Consider the following 26,544-nt stretch of genomic DNA (forward strand, 5'->3'; position numbering starts at 1 on the left):
AAATTTGAAACTCGCTCTTACATACAATCTTTCTTTTCTTTTGTTGAGACTCAGTTTAATTCTAAAATAAAAACTATTTGTACTGATAATGCTTTGGAATTTGACATGAAGTCTTTCTTTGCCAACAAAGGAGTTATACATCAACTTAGTTGTGTATATACTCCCTAACAAAATACTATTGTTGAAAGAAAACATCAGTATATCTTAAATGTTGCTCGAGCCCTTAGATTTCAATCCCATATTCCTTTAAATTTTTGGAGCGATTGTATTTTAACTGTAGTTTACCTTATAAACCGAATCCCAACACCTGTTCTTTCAAATAAATCACCATATGAAATATTGTTTTTTACCAAGCCTCAATATAAGCATCTTAAAGTTTTTGGATGTCTTTGTTATGCCTCCATTCTTGGTGGTTCATCTACAAAGTTCTCTCCCCGTGCCCAAGCTTGTGTTTTTCTTGGTTATCTAGCTGGCATAAAAGGGTATAAACTTTATAATATCCATACTCACAAAATTCTCATTTCTAGAGATGTTATTTTTCATGAGAACATATTTCCTTTCAAGACTAATCCTCCATCTTATGATACAATCTCTCATTCCTTATCTTCACATAACCTTGTCTTACTAACTCCACTATTTGATGCTACCCTCAATTCTTCATCACATACTCCTTCACTCTTACCCCATAATTCTGACACATCAAAAAATTCTCCTGCTCCTATGCCAACCCGAAAATCTACAAGAAATAGAAGACCCTCTGATTACTTGCAGCACTATCATTGTTCCTTGATTTGTAATAATGAAGTTACTCCATCTCCTCTGATTGATGGTTCTTCTAACTCAGGTACACCATATCCTATCTTTTCATACTTATCATATTCCAAATTTTCTCCTTCATACCAACATTTCTGTTGTTCTATTGATTCTCTCTATGAACCTAAATTTTTCCATCAAGCTATTAAATTTCCTCATTAGAGGGATGCAATGTCAGCTGAAATCGCTACTCTTGAAGCTAATAAAACTTGGGTTTTAACTGACTTACCTCCTGGCAAGCAGCCCATTGGTTGTAAATGAGTTTACAAGTGCAAGTTGAAATCTGATGGCACTCTAGAGAGATATAAGGCTAGATTAGTTGCAAAAGGTTATACTCAACGTGAGGGCATTGATTATTTTGACATTTTTTCTCCTGTTGCCAAGCTTACTACTGTTCGTTGTTTTCTTGCTTTGGCTGCCATTCACAATTGGGAATTACATCAACTCGATGCAAATAATACTTTTCTTCATGAAAATCTGGATGAAGAAGTCTATATAAAATTTCCACTTGGTTTTTCTAACCCTGGAGACAATCGGGTATGCAAGCTTCTTAAGTCTTTGTATGACTTAAAACAAGCATCTCGTCAATGGTTCTCTAAATTTTCTACTACCTTGATTGCTTATGGTTTTAATCAGTCTAAATTTGATTATTCTTTATTCACCAAGCATTCTGGTAATTCTTTTATGGCACTTCTAGTATATGTTGATGATATCATCATTGCTTCTAACAATTCACAATCTGTTGCTGACCTTAAGGATTTTCTGCACTTGCATTTTAAGTTGAAATATTTGGGAACCTTGAGGTATTTTCTGGGTCTTGAAGTGACCAAATCTGTGAAAGGTATTTCCCTTTCTCAAAGGAAATACGCCCTTGAAATTGTATTTGATTCTGATCTTTTAGTTGGTAAACCTGCTACTTCTCCTATGGATCAAAATCTGAGGTTGTCCAAAATTGAATCTGCTAGCTCTTTACTTGTTGATCCAGCATCTTATAGAAGGTTAATTGGTCATTGCTTTATTTGACACTCACTCGTCCTGACCTTTCTTTTCCTGTCAATACTTTGAGCCAGTTTATAGACCAACCACGACAATTACACTATGATGCTGCTCTTAAAGTAGTCAAATACGTTAAAGCCACTGCTGGTCAAGGCCTATTCTTTCCTAGTTCATCTTCTCTGCAGCTGAAGGGATTTTATGACTCCGATTGGGCTACATGCCCTTACTCTCACAGATCTGTTACTGGTTTATGCATTTTTGTTGGTGACTCATTGATTTCCTGGAAGTCTAAGAAGCAAGTCACGGTCTCAAGATCATCTGCTGAAGCTAAATACTATTCTATGGCTTTTACTTGCTATGAAAGAAAATGGCTTATTGCCTTGTTTGCTGATTTTGGAATTACTTTTTCTTCACCATCTGTACTGTATTGTGATAGCCAAGCAGCTCTTCATATTGCTGCTAATCCTGTTTTTTATAAAAGAACTAAACACATTGAGATAGATTGTCATCTAATTAGAGATATGATTCAGGCTGGAACTATAGTTACCTTACATGTATCTTCTGAACATCAATTAGGTGATTTTTTTACCAAACCTTTAGGGACAGATCGTTTTCATGTTCTCCTTAGCAAGCTGGGTGTACTTAATTTATACACTCCAGCTTGAGGGGGGCTATTAGTGTATAAGATTATTTTTAATCTTCTTGATCACATGTAAGCACGTGCACCATAATTAAGGTATTACACACTGTAAATATAAATACTTTGTTTTACTTTTCTGATGGAATATATTCTGAGTTTTCACTCTCTCAATTCTTCTATACCGAGTATTGCCTTTCTCTCATCATTAATGATATATAATACATCTCGATAGCTTTTAGACACATGAACAGAAAGAGAAAAGAGTAAAAAAATTGGACCCTGTCAAAAACCCTCTCACATATGAATTTATATATCTCCGGCAAAGATGCTTTTGATGATCAAAAAATGCCCTACCAAAACCCCTCCCTGGCCTGCGCGTGCACTTGGGACTTCTTCATATTGCCAAATCATGAATAAATAGAGGTTGAAATCCATTCCCAACTAATACCCAAATATGAATAGCTAAGGTATTGAAGATCGACTACGCTCTTAATATGTGAAATAATTTGTAAATTCAACACTAACATGACATGAAATTAATGAGTTTGAATTTAGAAATATTATAAATGAGTTTGAGTAAAAACAAGTTGACTTGTTAAAATATTATTAATAAATTGGTCAATAATGGCTTGGTCAATCCACTTAACCAGGAATCAGCCCGTAATAACTTATTTAAATTTTATTTCAAAATTATAATTTTATTATTATTAGGTTGTAATATTGATATTTCTTAATATGTTTATATTTTATTGTTGGCATTGTAATTCTAAACCTATACTCATATTGTTATTATTGTGTATATATATATATATATATATATATTTGTAATAATATTAGTTTTATTATACGTTAAAATATGAAAAATATTGATATTTTTTTGTTAGTATATATAGTCTTTTTTTTTTTCTTTATGAGAAATTATGGCTACTAATAAATATAAATTTTAACTTTTATATGAAATTTTGTTAATCATGTCGAATTGGTTATGTGGGTTAATTAGTTTAACTCATTTACATGAAACGGATCAAAATGTGTTTTGCCATGTTGACTTATTTTTAGTTAATTATTAAACTGATCAAAACGGATGCAAACACGCCCACGAACATGAATTGACACCCCAACGAAGAATAGGTGCTCTAAGGGCAAATTATGACCAGATCTAGTAGTCTTTTGATTAAACAAATTAATCTCACTCAACCGGATTCAACAGAAATTAATATTGTTAATGTAAACATTTATGTTGATAAATCCTAGTATATATTAATCGAGCCATGAATCAATATTTGTGTAGAAATTAATTAAGTGTTGTTAAGTATGGACCAGGTGAGTCAAATTACGACAATAGAAAATTCGCTCGACAGCTCGAGTCAACGTGATGTAGAGAATGCGAACGATAAAAGTGGGGAATGCCCGGAGCTGAACATGCTCGAACAACTAATTTACAATAAGTTAAATTCTAATTAGTAAATTACATATTAGCCCATGCAGCTTTAATACGTACCTACTTATAAAGAAAAGATAAAAAAAAAAATCACTGTGCCTGAGGGAGACGGATCGTCACATAAATGGAACTGCTCATGAATGCTCATGATGTAGTCTGAGAATAATAAGGTTTGGTCCTCCTCTGATAATTCATAATTGGGGTGAGAGTTGGCGAGAAAAAGGTTGTGACATGGTCCATGGGAGGGTAATCTTCAATGGAGTTTGAAAAAGAGACTGTACTCGGGAATGGGGATGAAAATTAAAAATTAAAAATTAAAAAATTAAAAAAAAAAACAAAAAGGTTCTTCCCTATTGCAATTAACTTGACATTAAGTTGTAATAATGAGATGAGGTAAAATTAATACAATTCCAAAGCCATACAGATACATAACTAGCACAGAGATTTTGAGACCAAAAATTGATTCCACCCATTTCCGGTAAAGAGGGCACTGTCTTGAATGAGGATTTTTTTTTATAGTTCATGTAGCTGTGCAAACTGTGTTGCTACTGTTAAAAGCGGTGGATATTGATAGTGCATTGCATTTTATTATCCCGAGATGTTCTTAGAAGAGAATGGTATCCCCTACCATCTTCACTCAGGGAAAATAGAAACACAGTAGGATGACCGATATCGATTGGAGTCCATACACCGATAATAGTGAGATGGGGTGACTCAAATCTAAAAGATCTTGAGGTGATAAAATTACTGGTACAACACATGTAGTCATTGTTGCATTTCAATGCGGCAATATATTAATTTTCACTTTTACACTGTATTTGTTGTAACGGGATGTTTGTTGGAAAATCCTGCCCCTGCTCATTTGTCTTGATTTCCTATAATGAAATATTTGCTGGATTAGAAGGAAACAAAAAATAAAATAAAATCTGGGGGGTAAAGAGGATGTAAATGTCTCAATAATTTCCTAGATAGTTTGCTCAGGAAAAGAAATCACAATAGTTGGTAGAGGCCGCTTATAAAAAGAGGGTAGAATGTTTGCGTCTCTCTTTTCTTGAAGATAGATATGCAAAGGAGAGGAATAGGGGAAAGTGAGAATTAGTGTGAGGAGTCGATATGGAAGAACATCTCAGTTCATTAGCTGTGACTCATCTCCTTCAACACACCCTACGAAGTCTGTGCATTCATGAAAATTCCCAGTGGGTTTATGCAGTCTTCTGGAGAATCCTACCCAGAAATTACCCCCCACCCAAGTGAGGAGAAACAGATGATATTTCAACAAGAAAAACAAGATATATTTACAAGCATTCATACTCCCATGTTAATCCACCACAAGCATAGACTAATCATACATCTTTATTCCAAAAATACAGATTCACTATGTGTTTAAATTTCATGCTATATTGTTTTGACTACAGATGGGATGGTCAAGGAGCTTGTGACAGGTCAAGAGGAAACAGGAGAAACTGGTATTTCCTTTAGTTTCCAAGCAAATCTGGCCGGTGTATTATTAGCATTTATGCATATAAATTGGGTCTTTGGTATCATTATATATATTTACATTTACGTCAGGATATTGGTCTGGGAAGATGGTTTCTGCAATTTTGCTGCCTCATCAGTAGCTGAGGTAAATTCGGGGGATGGTCCTGGCTCATCAATTTATGGTAATTGTGAGTTTCAAAACTACCAGGGGCTGCAACCAGAGCTCTTTTTCAAGATGTCTCATGAGATCTACAACTATGGAGAAGGGTAAGTGACAGTTAAAGATTTTATATATAAATCCATATACTCTCATGAATTATATCTTTAGCCCCCCTATATATACATACATCACTTAGAAAGAAAGCAATATGATGTGCTTTGCTTCCAAATAGAGCAGTTTGATAGGAAAAGTGGCTGCAGATCATGGTCATAAGTGGATATACAAAGAACCAAATGACCAAGAAATCACTTTCTTGAAAGCATGGCACAACTCGGCGGAGTCAGTAAGCATCATTTATCCAGATGAACAGTGCTTAAACATGTTTCTGATTTCTTCAAGTTTGTGCTTAAACAAGTTTATAGTAATTGCTTGCAGAAAAAATTGTCCACTTAAATGAATGATCCTGTGGTTCAGTGCCATGTTTCCTCCAGTAAAATTTATTTTTTTTCTAACTCAATGTTTTTGTTTTGCAGAAACCTCGAACATGGGAAGCACAGTTCAAGACTGGTATAAAGGTATTCCATTTAAAACTGATAACCTCCAAAATTTTTAGCCAGACCTACTTTTAATCTAGGTTTAATTCAATTAATTAATATCTTTCAGACCATAGCACTGATTGCAGTTAGAGAAGGTGTTGTTCAGTTAGGAGCCATTCACAAGGTCTCTCTTCTCACTTGGTTTTCAGTTTTTAACAAGTCAATCCAACAATGTCCTTCAAACTCGTTCCTTCTGCATTTTTTTTTTTTTTTTAAATGTTCTTGGTATAATATTCAAGGTGATTGAAGACCTGAGCTACGTTGTTTCACTAAGAAAGAAATTCAGCTACATTGAAAGCATCCCAGGCGTGCTTTTACCCCATCCATCCTCCTTTGCATTCCCTTTCAACGTGGATGGATACGGAACCCCAGAAGCATGGCAGTTCCAAGGCACTGCTCTTGCATCCCCAACTGAATTCTATGATCACCAATACAACCAGCCTTTGAAAATAACTCCTTCCATGAGCAGCCTTGAAGCCCTTCTCTCCAAGCTTCCCTCAGTTGTGCCGCCAACCACAGCGCCACAGTCACACGAGTTTATATCATCATCTCAGAAGACATTGGAATTTATTGAAATGGAAAAAGTAGCAAAGGAGGAGATTGATGAAGAGATATATAGGCCTGAACTCGAAATGGGTGAGAGCAGCAGTTCCATGGCCGCCAATCGTCGTCAAAAGCATTTCCATCAGAACCAAGATTAGAATGTGAAAACCGGCGATGGACCAACAGCAATAATGGATTTTAGGACTAACTATCGGTACGGCAACTGGGTTATTATTAGAATGTATGAGAATTGAGTGCTCGATGCATGTCTAACATTGGGGTTCCTGGTCTACTAGGTTAAGCTTTAGCTTTATGTAAGTTTGATCTTCCCAGTTCTCGTGAACGAGCATTATTAACAATAATATGTTAAGTTTTGTCACGTACAAGTAAATTAAATTATGTAATATATTAATATTAATTTTTTTATATTTAAAATTTAAATTAATATTATTTTTAATAAAATTTACTTTTTTGATTAATCACATTATATTAATATATATTAATACATAATTATCCGTACAATTAGATTTTTCCTAATATGTTGGTGAGAGCGCGTGCATGCATGCATTCGTTGCGTCTGTAGTCTGTTTGTGTGCGGGAGAGAGGAAGAAGGAAACGAATTAAAGGGATTTGCAGTAAAGGTTACCCATCTAAGCTATAGGCCCCCGATATTGCAGTCCTCAAGCAAAAAATAAAAGTTATATACATTAAAATTGAAATTGATTGCCTCTCATTGGAGAAACCTAGAAATTTCCGAATTAAAAATATTAAGGCCTAATAAATTCTTTATTTTATCAGTCTTGGTATTGGACTGATCATTACATTTTGAGAAAAAAAAAAAAAAACACTCAAAAGTACTCACAATAAAAATAAATAAATAAAACAAAACAAAACATCTTACCAATGAAAGTGACTTTGCCTAAAATAGAAAAAATTAAAAAAGGGTAAACTAAGATAAATGAGGATGACACCAAAAGAAAGATGTAAAGATTTGGCAAGAAGCTAAACCAAGATAAAATAACGTCTGGGATTGTAGTCTTTATATACATTATACCCCATGCAGTATCATTCCTTAGTTTCTTTTATTTGAATAATTTGAAAATAAAAATTCTATGTACAATTACTTTTACATACTCTATTGCGCACTCTATTGATGTAATTGGTTATGTATTAAACAAAATTGATGCAGCCAATCTAATTATCAATAAAGAGTACAAGAAATACGTAAAAGTTAATGTATATAGCATTACTCATTTGAAAAATGCTCGTTTTTGAACCAATTTGAGTTTAGTTGATCATGGCAACAACTTCAAATTGCTTATAATTAAATTTCTAGCTGTTGTTTCCAGGTTTTATCCTAGTTGTTGCTCCAAGTGATCTTGTCTGACGGGTGATTTAATTTCCTGTTTGAGTTTAAAAACCATCTAAAGAGTTGTGTTATTCACAAGTGAGATGTGTGATACACTATTTATTATAGGAGCTATTATATTTATCGAAAGAGTTAAAGAGTGTTAATATCTTTTTTTTTTTTATATATAAATTGATGTGATGAACTGCTACAATATTAATAGTATATTTAATATGCTAATATTTTCCATTATAAGTTGGCTTAGGTTTTGTTTTATTACGCAGTTCAGATAAAATGAGATAAGATATTTTGTTAAAAGTTAAATAAAATATTATTATAATTTAATTTTTAATATTATTTTTATTTTAAATTTGAAAAATTTAAATTATTTATTATATTTTATATACATCTTTCCCATTGGCCTTTGTTTTTAAACCTTCACTTGTTCGTATTTACCTTGGTCTCTTCGGATGCCAAGAAATAAGAATGGTTTCTTTGCATCCTAGATAGAGACTCTCGGCCCGATTCATTTTTAAGACTTATTGGACCTCGTGTAGGCCCAACTTTAGTTTTTAAAGACCTGGCAAGCATTACAATCTCGTGCAATATGTTTCATGAACCTTTTGTTAATTAAGGTCTTGAGAGGAATTTTTGTTAATTGAAGCAGAACCTTTTGTCTGCACAATTAGCCATGAAGCATCAGAGTATGATACCAAAAGGGAATTTGAGGTAGGTGATTTGGTATTTCTCAAGTTGCAAAAGTACATATAGCAAAGTGTAGCCAAACTATCAAAGTTTTAGGCTATGTTCGGATACTTAAGTGATTTCAAATGATATGAGTTGTTCTGTGAGTAATGGTATTTTGTAGGTCCTATTGAGATGTGCTTGAATGTAAATAAGTTTAGATATGTGCTTAAATATATGAAGTAGGTTGAGATAAGTTTAACCTTTTTATGAGAAGATGAAAATATAGTGAGTCCCGTTAATAATTGGTTTGAGAATGGTTGAGATCACTTTGACAACTAAACATATATAGTCTTAAACTTTCACCTAGCTAGATACTATGGTCCCGTCAAGGTTTTGCATCGTATTGACTCAAATTGCTAGCGGGTTCATATGTCCACTCGGTCTTGCATGTGTCGTGCCTTATAGGAGCATTTGGGTCAATCAGTTGCACCCTCAGCCTCTTTGTCTTCTATTGATCCTCGTGGGGCCTTTCTTAATGAACCTAAGCACATACTTCAACATCAAATGATTCGATTCCAAAACTATATGTTAATTGAGCTCTTAGTTAAGTGGCGTGGAGGTTCTAAAGAGTTTTCTACGTGGGTTACCATTGATCATGTTCATGATATCAGCAAAAGTCTAACAATTAGTCTCAAAGTATGGACAATGTCATAAGTCCAAGTCACAGAAAAGCGGCTAAGGCAAGATTATAAAGTTTTGATACTATATATAAGCAGTGTCTATTGAATACTAATAAATGAGTAGAGTAGCCATTCGCCAAAAAATAAATGACTACTATTAGGTAAGTATCAATAGAAGAGACCGTCATGGGTATTAAATTCAAAAGCATGGTGGAATGTTATGACTTTAAGTTAAGCCTTAATCAACTTAAAGTCTAGTAGTTTTGAAACTTTTAGACCAATAGTCAAGCCTTTATCAACTTAAAAGTGCCAAGAAAGGGTTTGGGGAGGAAGAACAACAAGAAAGGAAACACGCTATAAGTTCAATCGAAGAAGCATCAGACAAAGAATTCACTTGGTCCAAACGGGAGTTACCATTTGAGTCTTCTTGAAGCGCGAACTTCTTCACTTCCATTTGATTTATACAAAATTACAATTTTAGTAACTTAAGACTTCCTGTTTGATTCTTATCATACTTAATGACTTGGGATTTGCTTTTGACAAACTGGTTATTGTTTTATGGACTCATTCAATCTCAAACCTCTATTGAGAGATTTTTCTTTTCTCCCCGTGAATTTAGAGTGATTTCTTTAAAATAACGAAAGAATTGATTCATATTTGAAAACTATACTATGTGTTTACTCATTCCCTTGTGCTCGTAGCGTTAGATATGGTCCGTACTTTACAAAGAGGGTTCCACTGAGGCTAGAGCTTTTAAGACAGAGGCTTAACTTGTCTTGGTGGCGCAGCCTCGCACCACAAGAACTACAGTTATCTTACAGTTCATGTCAGGAAGAAAAACGTAACGGAAGAAAACGACCTGGACAAAGTGAATGCCGATGTCGGGGTTTATAATGCCTCAAATTACAAGACATATAAAGCAGATTCTGGTACTTTTGATACCTGTTATCAAACTCTCTCGAGGAGAATTATAAGAGCCAGCGACAAGAAAGTGCAAATCCGCTTTTTCTTTCCCAGTTTCTTTCAAGCAATAAAAATAGAGGGAAAGTCAACCAAACAAAAATTCATTCCCACACAGAAGATACAATCCCAAAAGAAGAATTGATACTAATCAACAAGATTTAAACCCCAAGTAAAAGGCCATTTTAATATTCTGGTTTGAATGAAATGAAATGCATGTGTTAATATCATATGGAACAAAAATTTAATGGAATGCTGCAATTTCTTCCCCAAAGTGTTTCAGTAAGTTCTCGATGCTCATTACCGAATGATCCGCCTTGTCTCTGACTCGTACACTCACCTGGAACAATAAGAACTCTAGTAAATTTTTGCCCGAAATCGATGACCTAAATTGTGTACCATGGTTACTGAATCTTAAAATCCAAGCAGAGAATAAAACAGTTCACCCACAATTCATATATAAAGAGCAGCAAATGCATTGGTACATGGACCTAAATTAAAAATTTAAAGGAAAACCTTCTCTATTAAACTGTCTATAGGGTACACTCCAGCAAATAAGAATTCTAAACTAGTAATGTATAGGTAGAACCTGTCCAGTGTTGGCTTCCTCCTCCCCAACAACCAATATGAAGTTGTATTGTGCCAACTGAGCTTCCCTAACCTGCAGGAAGCTAAAGCTATCAGTAAATGAAAAGAATCTCTTACTTATACCACATTATTGGAAAATTAGTAGCAATTATTTTCAGGCCCCTGGGGGTGGGGGAGGGGTTGGGTGGGTGGCGCTGCACGTTAGAGAAGTATAAGGGAAAGAGAGACAGTGAATAATGTATCTCTCTTTTCCATAACACTACGAGGCAGAACATTAGTTTTCTAGGGGCATCTCATGTCTTCTCTCTAGAATTCACAAGAAATGGAGTTCTTGGTTGTGTAATAGAAAAACAAAACATGCAAGATAGGAATTATGAATGCACCTTTTTCTGGATCTTTCTATCTGTAGTATCAACATCAACATAATAACCTGCTTTAAATATCTGATCTTGCACCTACAAGAAAGCAGTAAGAGTATAGAAAAGAACTTCAAATAAACCTCAAATAACTTCTACATGAGAGCATATCTTACACAAGCATGCATACATTTCATGACTATAAATTATCAACGCCATTGAAGGTGTGCTTCCAACAGTTATGAATCCCTTCAATATACAGACGCATCTTAATATGCTAGTAAGCAATAAATAATTATATCATTATAGCTACTGAAAAAAGACTTGGGAAGCTAATAACAAAGGCTTAATCATTTGAGATCTTAAAAAATTGGGAAAAATAATTCAAGCGATTGTCACTGGGTTTACTCTGGCAGCCCAATGCTTGTTTATATCATACATGAGCTGATCTCAACCAACATATCACTTGACTCAACCAGATCTTTTACCTTAAAGTTTGAGTTCCTCGAGTTTGACATGATATAAACTCATCAAGATCCACAAAATAAGTCCAAGGTTGAAACTTGAGCTCAAGCTACCAACTACTGAGAACAACTCTGTGCAATCATATATTTACTAAAAACATGAAAATTATCCAATATAATGACTGCTGAAAAGTGCATTGAAAAACTACCTTTAGTGCATATGGCTGAGATTTCTCTGACACTGGGCAAACAATTGCTTGGCGTGGACTAAGCCAGAAGGGCCATTTCCCTTTGTAGTGCTCCAACAGTATAGCAAACATACGCTCAACAGATCCTAGAACAGCTCTGTGTATCATAACAGGACTCTCCCTCTTGGCTTCATCTTCTGCTGAGTAATACAATTCAAAACGAGCAGGGAGCTGGAAATCCAGCTGCAACCACAGGCATTGATCTTTAAAGTGTTAGTCCTGCAATACCAAATCTTGTTGAAGACATAATACAAATAAAGTGAACGCCATGAACCTGTAATGTTGCACATTGGAATTTCCTATTCAATGCATCAGAAACGCTGATATCTATCTTTGGTCCATAAAATGCACCATCCCCTTCATTTATCTGCAAACATAAGCATTGAGAGAATGGGGCTACTGCTCAAACAGAGATCAGCATATAATAATCAACATCCATCAGTTAAATTATTTTTCTACAAATCATAGAAGCTCTCATAAACTGTACTTCAAACAGAGGAAAGGAAATGTGTAACTAGAAAATAAATTAACCATAAGCATTTAGCCCCTTTCCCTCAAATGGATCAAGTCTATAAGTTCAAGCCATCCAATTGATAGAAAACCCTCTGAAATCACCAAGTCATTAGATTTCTACTAACTACAGTATCATACCATTGATTTCGTTCAAATTGCAGGTATGTTCGCTAAGAAACATAAAATGGATTGGTATTTTCAAGCTACATTTTGTTTGACTTAAAGGTGACTTTAGCATGATCAAAGTTTCAAATCCAGTTTTGGCCAAGCTCAATGTACGTTGAACAAGAGCAGAAGATGAATTCTAACCCAAGCAGAATGATGATAGTATATATTTGGCATTGCAACATAGTCACGTAGCATATTGAAAGCATTGATAAGGAGTGGGTAGATGCTGAGCTACAGTTTAAGCATAAGAAGGAAAATTTTACCTGCCAGGGCTTCTCAAACTCATCCAATGCTTCTGTAAGAGCAGCCTCGGCTCTCTCCCATGTAGCCAAGTCTCCTAAGTACTTCTCAGGCCTCTAAAATATTCATACCAACGGAGATATTTGGTAACATATTACAAAATGTCATTTCCACTAAGCACATGCACACTAAAAGGAAAAGCGTATTGATGGAGACAGCATATCAAATGTAAAAAGATGGCTGCCCACACCTAACAGATAAGGCATCATTCCAATCTAAAAACAAAGGAAGGGTGTATTCCAGGCACAATGACGTGTGCATATTCAACTTTGAAATAAAGGACTTGCATTTTATATTATTAATAACTTAAACTATATTAATAATCAAAAATCATTGTCCAAGTTGACAGGGCATATACTCTTGCTTATATTTATCTTTACCAATAAAATATTAAAAAGGAAAACCAACCAAAATAATCACACATCCGGTCATAATCGGTTTTTTTTTTTCACTTCTGTCTCCATATAAACTAAAATAAAAATCCCGAAATCATCCTCCAAAATGCTTCACTCTATAGACACATAAACCTCCCTTTCCAAACAAGCCAAAAGTTCCACCACAAAACAAGGTATAACCCAATCTAATCCAAACAAAACCAAGAACAGCATTCCAAAGAGCACTCACCACCTCACAACTCCTACACATGCAACTACAAATCCATCACAACAATGTATTATGTTCTTTTTTCTTAGTTATCCAAAGTAAAGATTTTCACCCAAAGCAACTGTCCATACAAAAAACATCCAAAAACAAGGTAAGAAGCTTAAACCCCCAGTCTTGTGCCCACTGGGGAGTATCATTCAACAACTGCAAGGAATCCATAACTGAAGCTTCCTCTTTTAGGTAAAACTGAAACTTCATTTAACAAGCAATGTTGAATAATTCTGGGAAGGCTGCCTTAAGATTCTGATCCCCACACCAAAAATAGCACCAAATCACTTGATCCATCACCCATCACATTTGATGAATCTTGCAAATTTCCCCCAAGACCTTCTAAACCAATATTAATATTGCCCTTGCACCATCACACACCAAATTTTGTTTTTTTAATGATAGGTAATCAAGAAGTTTTTTTGTTTTTGATAAGTAATAAGATATTTTATTGAAGTAATCAAGAAGTTTTATTCATTACAATAACCAAATATTGTTATTTTCATAATGTAGTTTCGATCATGAAATTGTTGTTTTTGGTTTATTCAGAAAGTGAGAAAAACATTGTTAATATTGTCATTTCTGCCATTGTGCCCACTAGGCACATAGTTATTGACACATAATATTCATTAACAAGCAACTCCAACTTGTATTGAAACCTTTGAAAAATTTCGATGAAATCTTGTGACTTCAAAAGGTTATGGTATAGAAAGTCCTTACTGTAATTCAAATGGCAGTAATAATCAAGGAGAAATCTTAAGCAGCATATTAACTCAATTTTAGAAACATCCAATCAACAGGTACAATATGGTGAGCACAAATAAGGAGCAAATAGCATACCGTGGAGAGCTTCAAGTCAAAAGTGAATCCAAATATATCATAGACATGTTTGATGAAGTCTAAGACACCACGAACTTCATCTTTAATCTGTTAGATGAAGCATGTTTAGAACAACAGGCATAGGAAGCCTAAAAAAAATAAGTTACCTCAGAAGTCAATTAAATTCAACTCACCTGGGACTCCCGGCAGAAGATGTGAGCATCATCCTGTACCAAGATTTGAACTAAAATTAGTTAGTTTTAGTTTTAACTAATTTTAGTTAGTTAGTAAAAAATATATATATTTGAACTAAAATTAGTTAAAGGTAACTATTCCCAGTCTCCTCAGGCAACAATTTTTTCTTTTCTTTTTTTCAAAGGTACTAGTATAAAACAGTCCACCACAACAATAGACTACGTCTGCTTTAATGGACCTTCAAGCCCATTGAAAAAAAAAAAAAAACTACTCAAATTCTATGAATAGAGCAAGACCCTAATTTTTTAAAAATAAAAATAAAATAATAAAAAGTTAGGAAAACCCTGCATAGGCCTGACGCATTTTATCACCAAAAAATTATATTGTTCATTAACAACCACATTGAAAATGGCACCTGCTGAAATCTCCTGACACGAGTTAGTCCAGTTAGTGCGCCACTAGCCTCATTGCGGTGCAAAACCCCAAAATCAGCCAGTCGAAGAGGAAGTTCTGCAAAGCAATGTACATAAGCTTTCTGGTAAAGGGTATGTATAAGGTCAACAACAATAAAAAGAAGTCCTATAAACTGTATTGCTTCTGCCTCATGTAGGGGACCATTATAGCTACAATGTTATATGAAATGTACCTATAAAAATAAGAAATGGAAGAGGCATGGGGCAGCTGTAACACAATATACATGAACTAAACCGACCACCCCTACAGTATTGTCTCTGCAGTTGTAACAACTCATGGAAGACTCAAGCCACATCTGGTCCCATATTCCAAAAGGACTAGTCAACGTTACAGTTGAAACGCCTTGTTTTCTTTTTATATATTGTGAAAGAGTTGAAGTTGAACGATGATTTTATTGAGACTAATTTCATGACTCAAAAATCTCGTTACCAATCAACCTATATAATCCAACCATATACCAGCAACATTAGAATGTACCAAACAGATACACTACGAAACAACTTACACATAGTGATAGTATCATGTCACAAAAACATGAGAGATGGGTTCATACTTCTAGTAGCTTTAAGGGTTACTTTAAGACAACCTGGGTCTAAATGGGCCCTTCATAACTAAACTCGTCATGCATTAAAAAAAAAAAAAAAAACCTTCCTCTAACAAGATTTTGTCATTTAAATCTTTATTTTTAAAATTAAAAAAGGAATTTATTGATGAGGAGGAAAGGCATAGCCCTTGTACACAGGAAGTTTACAAGAAAATCATGGACACTTAGAATATCATTTAAAACTTATACAGTGATTAATGATATCTACTTAGTGATGTAGTCTTAATCTTTCTATAACTCAAAATGACTAGATAAAGTATCATATGCCATGACTGTTTCAATCATGAAGCACATCAAAAGTCTCACATTATAAATGAATAGAGAGATGATAACATTGTTCTTGGACAAAGGGTCCAAGTGAACACAAAATATAAGATGCTGTTCTAGATGATAATATCTGTTCCCTACACTAGGGAGTAATATTAGTGCAAATGAACTTACCTCTGTATGAGCGAACTCTATGTTGAAACATTAAACAGTGCCCAGGGCAATTCATTGGTTTCAGTCCAAACTCTTGTTTTTCTACCTGTGACAGAACAAAATATTATCATACCAAATAACCAGAGAATGTAATAATATCTTTTTTTATCTACAAAGCAACATATTAGCATGTGCTAAAAATGAAAAAATTCTGTGGATACTTTCTGTGTTCTACAGAACACAATCTCTTCCCTTTCGATTGGATTTTTTTCACAAAAAGAAAACATGAGACAATAAATCCAGTCTTTCTCTATGATTTCAAATATTGTGTTATATTTTCTTTGTCACTTCAAGAGTACACCCTTCCACTGTGGTCAGACAAACTGACTTCCAAAAAGAATACTACCTAACAGAACATATGCAAATGGCCATGGCCATAGCCAAATAATTCTCAAAAGCTGTCTTGTTAAGACAACTTTAGGTTGACAGACTACTTGTTGGCGGACATCTACGTTTATAGCTAAAAACTGCCATTGACCAATGCTCCATGAACAAACACACACACAAGAATCAAAATATAATAGAAGCCCTAAATAATCAATTTTTTCTTGTTTACCCATTAGGTTTGCTTCCCTATTCTTAATGCTCAATGCTTGGTTTCCTCCATAATGAACAGAGATATGAAGGGTTGTTAACTATCAGAAATCAATGCTCTACAATAAATATAAGCCACACCTCAAATACAAACATATTATCCTTGTAATTTGCAGCATGACCAGATGTCTCCCAAAGTTGCATATTGTACATATTTGGTGACAGGACCTGCCAAAGCCAAGAAGTTAGTAGGTTCACGTTCACAGTTCCTAAAAATTACTGCGGTACAACACTTTAATCATTGACAATCAACCTCTTGATATCCTCTTTCCCTATATTGACCACGTATGAACTCCATTAGTTTGTTGTATACCCGAGCCCCATGAGGAAGGAAGAACCAACTTCCTGGGCTGACATTCACAAAAACATTATCATTAGCAACCATGAGTATAATAATCAAAATCAAAATCAAAATATCAACTCTTAAATCAGCTTTTCCATCTCTTTACAGGATTGCAAGGGATCAAAATGTTGCTGTGGCAGATTATCTTCAATGTACGGATAATAATATTCTATGGAATGTTGACTTTATTATAGATGTAAATGATTGGGAAGTGAATGTTATTCCAGATTTTCTGGGAAGAATTTATAACTCTAAAGTGATGCAGGAAAGAGAGGACAGGCTATTGTGGGATCATGCTGGAAATTTCAGGTTTTCAGTCAGCTCTTTTTATAAGGTGCTTAATTGTCATTCTGGCTGTGTTTTCCCCTGGAAAATCATTTGGAGGGTGAAAGTACCGACTAAGGTGGCATTCTTTAGTTGGGTGGTTGCTCTAGGGAAAGTATTGGCCATGGATAACTTTAGAAAACGTGGTTTGTGTATAGCTGATTGGTGTGTCATGTGCAAGAAGGATGGTGAATCTGTAAATCATGCTTTTTTACATTGTGAGGTGGCAAAGTCTTTGTGGAATGAGGTTATTGGTCGGACAGGTTTGTATTGGGTGATGCCTAAGGATGTAGTGGATCTCCTTGCATGTTGAAGTGGTTTTGAGGCAAGGAAATGTGTTGCTGCCAGATGGAGAGTGATTCCTCTGTGTTTAATGTGGTGTTTATTGGCTGGAAAGGAATGGAAGATGTTTTGAAGGAAAAAAGCATTCTTTTGAAGATCTTCATATTTTATCTTTTCTACTTTGAGTTTGTGGGCTAGGATCTCTGTAAGGAATGATGATAATGTACTGAATCTGTTTCTGTCTCGTAGTCTCCTGCTTTCTAGTGTCTAGTAGGTAATTATTTTGTATACTTCCTGTGACTTGGGCCGTGCCTATTCTTGTTAATAAAATTCTTATTAATTATTAAAAAAAAAAAATCAAACATATTAAGCCATACTCTACCTGAGTGGATGACAAAAGAAAAGCTCTTGCTTTGTACCCACTAATCTATGGTCATATTTCTTTGCTTCTTCCAGTTGTTTGATATATTCCTGCACAAAAGACTAATGCTGAGAAAAAAGAGTTACATCATTCAGCACAATGAGCACATCCAAATCGCATTTATGCCACTTCTCACATCTTGAAACATGAAAAGTTCCTCCATATGCTAATTCCCCAACTAAAGCTTCAGAGTTATTCTCCGTAACAACAGCATCGAAAATATATTTAATTTAAAAATGGAATAGTTACTATTTTAAGAAAGATATTGGAGTTCCCATGCTTTCGGAATAATTTTTGACAATTATTTAAAAATTGTCAAAAATTGGAGTTACCATTTAAAAATTATTCTTCGCAATAATTTTTGACACCATGCTATGCCAAGCAGGTGTATTGGCCGGGGCCATTGGATTTTGTTTAGTTACATCAGGTCTCAATCCACAGAGCTCAATAATACATTCCATGAACTTCTGACAAGCTTGCTAACAATTCATCTAGTTCAATAATACTGCTATGGCTTCTCAAAAAAGAACGAGTTTTGTTTTTCTTGTTAAGAAATTGAGTACCTTTTCAGGGGAGAGGAGACTTACAAAGAAGACACTTTCAATTAAGATATTTTTTCTAAGTACTTTTTCAGTTGATATGAGCCACAGAAACTGATTATGGAGAAAAAATGGACAAAAGAATTTGTTGGCATAAAAGATTCAGCATCTCAGCTCAAAGAAACAGGGATTTTTTCCCAAGCACACAAATCCTTGACAATTTAAATTAAAGTATTTACTTTTCTTATATACAACATGGTGTAACAAATACAATCCTATCTAATCACAATTATTGATCAACTAAATTTTCAAACATGTCTACAATTTGAAGGATTTAATGAGCTAACAAAGCCGTGTCTACAAGGCAGTTTTAGACCATTACCATATCTGAATAAACAACGGGTGGGCCACCAGTTGTGATGACGATACTATCACACAAAATGACATACAGATACAGAATTCATACAAGGTACATCTGCTTATCTGAATACACTACGGGGCCACCAGTTGTGATGTCTTAGATGTTTAAACCAATTAAAAAATAAATAAAGAATACTGTACAATTTCCAATTGAACAGGAGGGAAAATATAAAATCAGACTCAATGGCCTAGTCTAAGCAGCTTATATTTTTTTGATTGGCAAGAGGCATCTGGGAGGAAAGTCCTAACTAATCCCAGGGGTGCACAACTCTCAGAAAAGAGTTTCCAGAAGTGCACCTTGGGTAATTCAAGGGGGAATTCCTCCAATTTGATGGCCCCTAGAAATTGGTCCCAATGGTTTGAACCTAGACCTAGAGGGAGCATACCACCATGACTAGACCAAGGCCCTTACTACTTGAGCCAACCCAAAGTGGTTAAGCAGCTTTTATGAATTACAAGCAAATGTGAAAAAAGTAAAAAAAAATTCTTTTATAAGTAAAAAATATTTATTGAGGGGCTGAAGAAAGGAATGCACCTGAAGACGTTTTTTATCAGGGTACGATATTCCATAAACTCTTTGTAAACTTTCACGATCCTTATTCCCCCTCCAGTAAGCTGATGAAGCCTGGAATTAAAAACATATATATTTGAAAAATAATGCAAGCATATATAACTAGGCAAGGCACTGACATATCATGAAACATCACCTTCAAACAAGCAAATGCTTTGACAAAGGATGTGTTTGGTATGTGGGGTCCACGACACAAATCAACTAAGGGACCACATCTGTACACCGTGATTGTCTTGTCTACAGGCAAATCATTAATGATTTCGATCTGATTAAAATAGTTTGAAAAGCATTACATGTCAGAAATGAATAACTACAAAATGAAAAGATAAGAATTATATGGTTTTTATGAGGAAAATTCGAAAGAATTATTCACCTTGAAATTATTATCAGAAAACATCTGAAGTGCCTCATCCTTTGATACTTCAATGCGCTCGAAAGGTTGTTTATCCTGAAAAGTTTAAAAGACAATGTGCTTTACCATCATCAATGAGCATCCATCTTAATGTGGAGGGGGAGAGAGAGACAGAGAGAGACGAAAGGTCCTAGAATTTCTGAAAGGGTACTGGTGACAGGTGACAAGTCTACTACTTATCACAGATGGAAAAAGTATGAACAAGCCTAGAGGCAACCCGCCTAAATTGTTGTAGATAGGTCGCCTTTAATTTAATTAAACAAAACACAATCTGATGATGGCCTTTGATATGTTTCAAGCATTTTGAACATAGTTATTTTTTTCTGTAGATAACAAAAACTCGTGCTAAAAACTCAATATGAACACATATTAAAAGCATTGTCACCAGTAGACCAAAACTCTTAGATATTCATATGCAGAAAGGTAAATGTGACGATATTCTGGCTACTCAAAATCAACCCCGTGGCTCCTCTCCACGATGTGATAATTTTCTTCCCTTTAATGTTACTGACTTTCTTCACTTCTACAGATAGGTACATCAGGAACAGGATAGTTAAAAGTAATTTTGTCCATCAAGAGCAACAGCGAGTCAAGTTCAAACAAGTTTTTGGCGGTCAAGCTCTTTTCATTCAATTTTTATTTAAACACAAGCTTCTTACCAAATTATATTTTAAATTCATGAACATGTTCATCTATTTACTGAATAAGTTCGAGCTATTTTGCAAGTTAGTTAATTTTAATAAAATGGATTTCTTATCAAAATTTTGACAAAAAAAAAAAAACAACTTTGAGTTTAGCAAATATCTCTATATAGTTTAGAAATGTAGTTTTATGTCAATAATTATATTCATAAGAACTAAAACACCTATCATATTCGAAACATGACTTCATCTTATCTTTTTACATAATTATGATATTCTCATTGAAAACTTACTTTTACTATAAAAAGTAATACATACAAAGGTATATGAGCTTAAAAAAATCAAAACCATGTTTATACGAGTTACATCATTTAATAATTTATCATAATTTGAGTTTGCAAACAGTTCATTTAATAAATGAACCAGACAATGTTCGATTTTGGCTGAGCCGATCCCAAGCGAGTTGTCTAATAGACTGATAGTCTTTGTTTATTTACAACCCTAGGAGCAACGGTTTCTATTAACATCGAAAACAGAACCAGAAACATTGAAGTGAAATCATATTTTGGATGAGAAGGTAAAAAATACCGTAACAGCCTTCATTGCCCCTGATTCAATTTGCTTGAAGTATTCATCATTCAAGCCCAAATCACCATAAAATGCATCATAATAGAAACCCTGTAATATCATTTGCATCATTTCATAAGGAAAAGGCGTAATTCACACTCTATATTTGTAAGATAGTTACATCGAAACAATCCTTACAACTGTTTTAGACACTAAGATCTCAAATTTAGCAATATAATCAAAGCTATATGATAACAAAAAACAATTTGGGCGATAAAAGAGTTTATGTTAGAACTATGCTAGCAGTTACCAATGATTAAATTGCCAAAGAAAACAGTTAAGTTACAGCACACATGGCAATTTACCTCTCCCCTCGTTGTACAGGGCCCAATGCACAGCTTGCAACCATACTCCTGCTCGAGCGCCTGCGCCACCATAACAACAAATTTACCATCCCAACCGAGTCAAACATTAAAAATTTATCGTCGTTTCCAAATAAGATAGAAGTAACTTAAATGCACGAGAAAATATGGAAATGCCAATACCTGGCCGAGAATGTGCGCACTGGAATGCCAGAAGGTGTCACGGCCTTCGTCGCTATCGAAAGTGAACAGCTTGAGCTCGCAGTCGCCCTCCAAGGGCCTCGCCATGTCCCAGAGAACCCCATTCACCTGCGAAATCAACGCGTTCGAAGCTAAGCTCTTCGAAATCTCTCTCGCCACATCCAACGGCGACGTCACCCACTTCTTTCCTTCCTTCACAGTCCCATCCGGCAACGTAATCCTTGAAAAAAAAAACAACGAAATCAACGAATGCAATGTTAGTGGAGGATAGACGGGTTTTGGTCATATATTTCTTACTTGATGGGATCGGCGGGGAAGGACTGACGGTGAGTGAGTTGCTGGGCTTGGATGGACTCGAAGAGCTGGATGCGTTTAGGGATGACCTTACTAAGGTAAGCTTCGTCTTTGGGGCGATTGGCGGCCATAGAAGCAAGTAGCGGAGGCGTGGAAGAGAAATGGCGGAGGACGGAGAATTTACGAGGGAAAGGCGAGGAAGCTGAGAAGGAGGAGGCAGAGCGGCGGACCCGTAACGAGAGGGCACACCTGATGAGTCTAGCGCATGCGCATAGCATAAAGCCAATGCGAGTCCGTTAGTCTGCTCCTTCCGCTACCAAGAGGGATGCAGAGAGGTTTTACCATACAGGCTGTGGTGGGATTTTCCAAGAGTTATACAAAGTTTCACTGCTGAATTACACATTTTTTGAAAATTCATAATTACGGTCAAAATATAATTCAGTTCTCCAAAATAAAAAATATTATATTAGATTGTAATATAATTATATTCATTTATAACTTTTATTTTGCCACATCGTTTTTTTAATTTGCATTATTCTTAGTAATTAATTATTATTTTAAGAAAATTTTTAAAAATAAATTTTTGTTTCACTAAAAATGATGGGTCATAGCAAAATGTCTTTCTTTTGAGAAAAGTTTGTTTTCCAAGGGTAGGTTTAAGGATTAAAATGATATGAGAATTTTATAAATAGTAGTTAGATAGTTTGTGAATAGTAGTGAGATAATTCGAGTTAATTATTTTTTAAGTTTTGAAAAATGAAAGAAAAAAAAAGTTGAATAAAAAATATTATAAAGTTAAAATATTTTAAGAATATAATTTTATAATATTATTTTTATTTAGATATTTGAAAATTTTGGATTTATTTTTTATTTTTTATTTTTTATTTTTTATTTAAAATTTTAAAAGAGTTGTAATGATTCGTTTGAAAATTTTATATTTAAATTATATTCAAAAATAAGATGGAATGAGATATAATGAAATTAGATTAAAATTTTGTATCTCATCTAATGTCTGGGTGGGTTTGGGTGTTGAGAAGTGTTGAGGAGAGTTGTGAATAGTAATAAAAAGTAGGTGAAAAGTAATAATAAAGTAATGAATAGTAATAAAAAGTAGGTAAAAAGTAATGAATAGTAAAAAAAGTAGGTGAAAAGTAATAATAAAGTAATGAATAGTAGTGAGAAGTGTTGAGAAGTGTTGAAGAGACTTCAACACCCAAACACACCCTTAAACCTGTCCTAAGTTATGAAAGACACTACAAATGACTGTATGGAAAATGTTTTTAAAGGATTAAAAACCAATTTGATTGCATAAATGTTGTTTAGATTGGAGTTGAAATTTTATTCCAAAAAAGTTAGGTTTTTTCTAAAATGGATGTCAAAGACTCATGCATAAAAGGAGTGATTTCTCATATGAAAAAATGGGGATATAAATTCAAGATTTTCTACCTGAACTTTTTTAAAAGAGTCGTATAAATATTTCATTTATTTATTTATTTATTTTGGACAGCATTAAATTCTAACAAATGCTCGTCATCTTTCCCTTATTCTAGACTCCATAGAAAAAATGATCAAAAAATAATTTAAATATCAAATTTAAACCTCCTATTTCCAAAGATTTAAGAGCAACAAATGTCAACTTCCTAAAATATTTTATGGTTGGTTTAGTTATACAAAATTAAACTATCTCATCTCATTTAATTATTACAATTTTTTTAAATTTTCATAAAAAATATAATAAACAATTCAAATTTTTCAAATCACAAAACAAAATTAATATTAAAAAATTATATAATAACAATATATTATTTAATTTTCAACAAAATATCTTATCTCATATGAACTGTGTAATTAAACGAGATCTTAAATTCTTGTCCCAAGCTGGAAGAACCATTTTGATAAAGGGAGCTTTATCCTTTGTTCCCTCATACAGTATGGGATTTTGATGAATCACTATCTACTCAACTTTTAGCCATTGTTTAAATAATTAGATGGGATAAAATGATTTATGAATAATAGTAAAATACTAATGAAATGATTTGAGTTTAGATATTTTATGGAGTTTTGGCAAATAAGATAAAAAAAAAAAAAAAAAAGTTGAATAAAAATATTATAAAATTAAAATTCTATTAAAATTTTATTTTTTTAATATTATTTTTATTTTGAAATTTGAAAAAGTTAAATTATTTTTTATATTTTATTTGAAAATTTAGAAAATTGAAATAATTAGATAAAAAAGTTGAAGATTTGAAATTAAAAAATATTTTTATTTGTAGTATTTAGATATTAAAATGAGATGTGATAAATTTGAAGAATTTTACTATCCAAACCAGACCTTAGACTCTAAACAAAAAACTTTGTTTTGGGGCTTTAAAGAGAATGTTTGTTGGCTCTTCAACCCAAAGGATTGGGCATCTCTTAGAACCAAATGCTAATGCAACTCTGATTTTCCAAAATTTTTTGTCTTGCTTGGATTCAGTACTCAACTTATCTTATTTCATTTAATCATTATAATTTTTTCAAATTTCTAAACAAAATATAATAAACAATTAAATCTTTTCAAATCTCAGAATAAAAATAATATTTTAATAATATTTTATTCAATTTTCATCTCAACTCATCTCATTATCCAAATCTCTCATTCTGAGTACTCTCATTGGATTATATAAATGTAAATTCAATGTGGTGTTTGGCTAATAGAGTCTAAAAATATGTTGTATTAGATTAGACAAATGTAAAAATAGATGACTTTTTGCTACAGTGAATTAGTTCTTTGAATCAAATTTGATGGTTACTTTAGCATGACCAAAAGGAATAAAATTTTTTATTTTTTATTTTTTTTGGTGTAAGTTATACGTTCTTTTTCAGTGGGGTGTTTTGTGCAGCTTTTGTACTATATGTGTTCTAATCTAATTAATGATAGAACATTGATATTTCCCTCTAGCTCTTAATTTAGAAAAAAAAAATTATTATTAAATTAATAATATTTTTATTATTATTTTGACTTCACAAGTTTTTGGTAGAACATATATTCTATTTGGGAAGAGTGATGTGAGTTTTATATAATGTAATTATAATGTTGGCTAGGGTTTTTTTGGTACATGAAATTCTTTTAGGGCTATAATATTATTACCAATTAACATATAATTGGTAAAATGATAAAATTAAAAAAAATTAAATTAATATTATTTTACTATTATCTAAAAAATAAATAGATAATCTAATGTAGAGATATGATGTGACTGGAACAGGTAAAAGCAAATTCATGTTATATTAATTAAAACTTGGATTTGACTTTGTCTATTCCAATGAGAGTGCTCAATAACAATAATACCCTAGTAGCCCAATATGATCCAAATAGGATAACTTGGATGTACAAAATATTTAAAATAATTATAAAAGAAAAAATCTATTCATTATCCTCTCATCATCACATGATGTAACATTAGATGAAAGGTTCGTTATAAAATAATTGTATTTAAGTAGTATTTTTTACGAATACATCTAAATCTTTGGCTTGTAAGATAACTTTGTAGAAGAACCTAGAATTGGATTTTTGCGTAAGTAGTTTTGGACATGATTTGTTGAACAAGAAGGGTAAAAAAAAGAGTTTTGATCTTGACTTAGAGTGATTGGCTGGTTTGGAAACTTAGGTTATGTTTGGACACTTAGATAAGATAAGAATCTCGAAAATTTTCATAATTTCTTTTCGACGTATCAGTCAAATACAAAATACTTTTCAATTTCAAATACTCAACTTTTTTAGCTAATCGTTAGGACTGTTCATACGGGCCGGATAAATCCGGCCCACACCGGAAACCGGATAACCGGATTTCCGGTTACGGATTTCGGAATCCGGGCCGAAATCCGGATTTTCAAAACCGCATGTATCCGGTCCGGACCCGAGTATGAAATCCGGGTTCCGGATTATAACCCGGTTAACCCGGGTTTATATATATCTAAAGCAAAAAACCCATTTCTCACTCTCTCTCTCTCTCCCCCTCTCTCTTATCTCTACGCCGAAATCAGTCTCAGAACTCTCTCCGAAACCCTAGCCATCATCTTCAACCTCGTGCCTCATCCTCGTGCCTCGTCTTCATCTGCGTGCCTGGTCTTCATCCTCGTGCCGTCTTCTTCCTCACGTCGCGCGATCGTCTTCATCAGTTTGTTGTGTGCCGTTCGGTCAATTTTTCTCCTTTTTTTTTAAAAAAAAATTTTATAATGTAAATTTGATGCTCGACACTTTTGGGTATTTGCTTTTCTGTTGGAGGTCAAGCGTGTAGAAAATTTGAGTGTTCTTTTACCAAGGGTCTTTGTGTTCATCTAGAGGAACTGTGACGGTTCTTTTTGCAACGCTGTTCATCTGCGGCTTA

At 33.8% G+C, this 26,544-nt stretch overlaps 2 protein-coding genes across 3 annotated transcripts; one reads left to right on the forward strand and one right to left on the reverse strand.

Moving 5' to 3' along the window:
• The first annotated feature begins 4,767 nt into the window (after positions 1 to 4,767).
• LOC122312975 (protein RICE SALT SENSITIVE 3-like) lies at positions 4,768 to 7,047 on the forward strand. Of its 2 annotated transcripts, none has more exons than XM_043127665.1 (7): positions 4,768 to 5,140; positions 5,306 to 5,356; positions 5,460 to 5,636; positions 5,767 to 5,950; positions 6,063 to 6,104; positions 6,193 to 6,249; positions 6,365 to 7,047. In XM_043127665.1, exons 1-7 carry the CDS (start codon positions 5,004 to 5,006, stop codon positions 6,824 to 6,826), a joined length of 1,110 nt encoding a protein of 369 aa, XP_042983599.1. In that variant the 5' UTR covers positions 4,768 to 5,003; the 3' UTR covers positions 6,827 to 7,047. The 2 variants fall into 2 exon arrangements, with proteins under 2 accessions (XP_042983599.1, XP_042983600.1); XM_043127666.1 differs by having other exon boundaries at positions 4,786 to 5,140; positions 5,767 to 5,872.
• Positions 7,048 to 10,431: 3,384 nt separating this feature from the next.
• On the reverse strand, positions 10,432 to 22,521 carry LOC122313788 (threonine--tRNA ligase, mitochondrial 1-like). The gene is made up of 20 exons (XM_043129023.1): positions 22,178 to 22,521; positions 21,863 to 22,100; positions 21,683 to 21,742; positions 21,339 to 21,428; positions 20,071 to 20,145; positions 19,834 to 19,962; positions 19,662 to 19,751; positions 18,129 to 18,217; positions 17,051 to 17,147; positions 16,879 to 16,965; positions 16,165 to 16,249; positions 15,061 to 15,155; positions 14,645 to 14,677; positions 14,472 to 14,558; positions 12,944 to 13,036; positions 12,274 to 12,366; positions 11,961 to 12,182; positions 11,315 to 11,386; positions 10,933 to 11,004; positions 10,432 to 10,683 (listed from the first exon to the last, which is right to left on the reverse strand). The coding sequence occupies exons 1-20, from the start codon at positions 22,450 to 22,452 to the stop codon at positions 10,588 to 10,590; spliced, it is 2,178 nt and encodes a 725-aa protein (XP_042984957.1). The 5' UTR covers positions 22,453 to 22,521; the 3' UTR covers positions 10,432 to 10,587.
• Positions 22,522 to 26,544: the final 4,023 nt, after the last annotated feature.

Source organism: Carya illinoinensis, chromosome 6, assembly GCF_018687715.1.
Source record: "Carya illinoinensis cultivar Pawnee chromosome 6, C.illinoinensisPawnee_v1, whole genome shotgun sequence".
Lineage (NCBI taxonomy): Eukaryota > Viridiplantae > Streptophyta > Magnoliopsida > Fagales > Juglandaceae > Carya > Carya illinoinensis.

Coding starts and splice junctions, on each gene's coding strand:
- LOC122312975 (XM_043127665.1), top strand. CDS start 5,004: ATGGAAGAACATCTCAGTTCATTAGCTGTGACTCATCTCCTTCAACAC. Junction 5,357..5,459: donor AGAGGAAACAGGAGAAACTG/GTATTTCCTTTA, acceptor CATTTACGTCAG/GATATTGGTCTGGGAAGATG. Junction 5,637..5,766: donor ATCTACAACTATGGAGAAGG/GTAAGTGACAGT, acceptor CAAATAGAGCAG/TTTGATAGGAAAAGTGGCTG.
- LOC122313788 (XM_043129023.1), bottom strand. CDS start 22,452: ATGCTATGCGCATGCGCTAGACTCATCAGGTGTGCCCTCTCGTTACGG. Junction 13,037..14,471: donor TTGACTTGAAGCTCTCCACG/GTATGCTATTTG, acceptor TGAATATTTTAG/AGGCCTGAGAAGTACTTAGG. Junction 11,005..11,314: donor ATAGAAAGATCCAGAAAAAG/GTGCATTCATAA, acceptor AGCTTCCTGCAG/GTTAGGGAAGCTCAGTTGGC.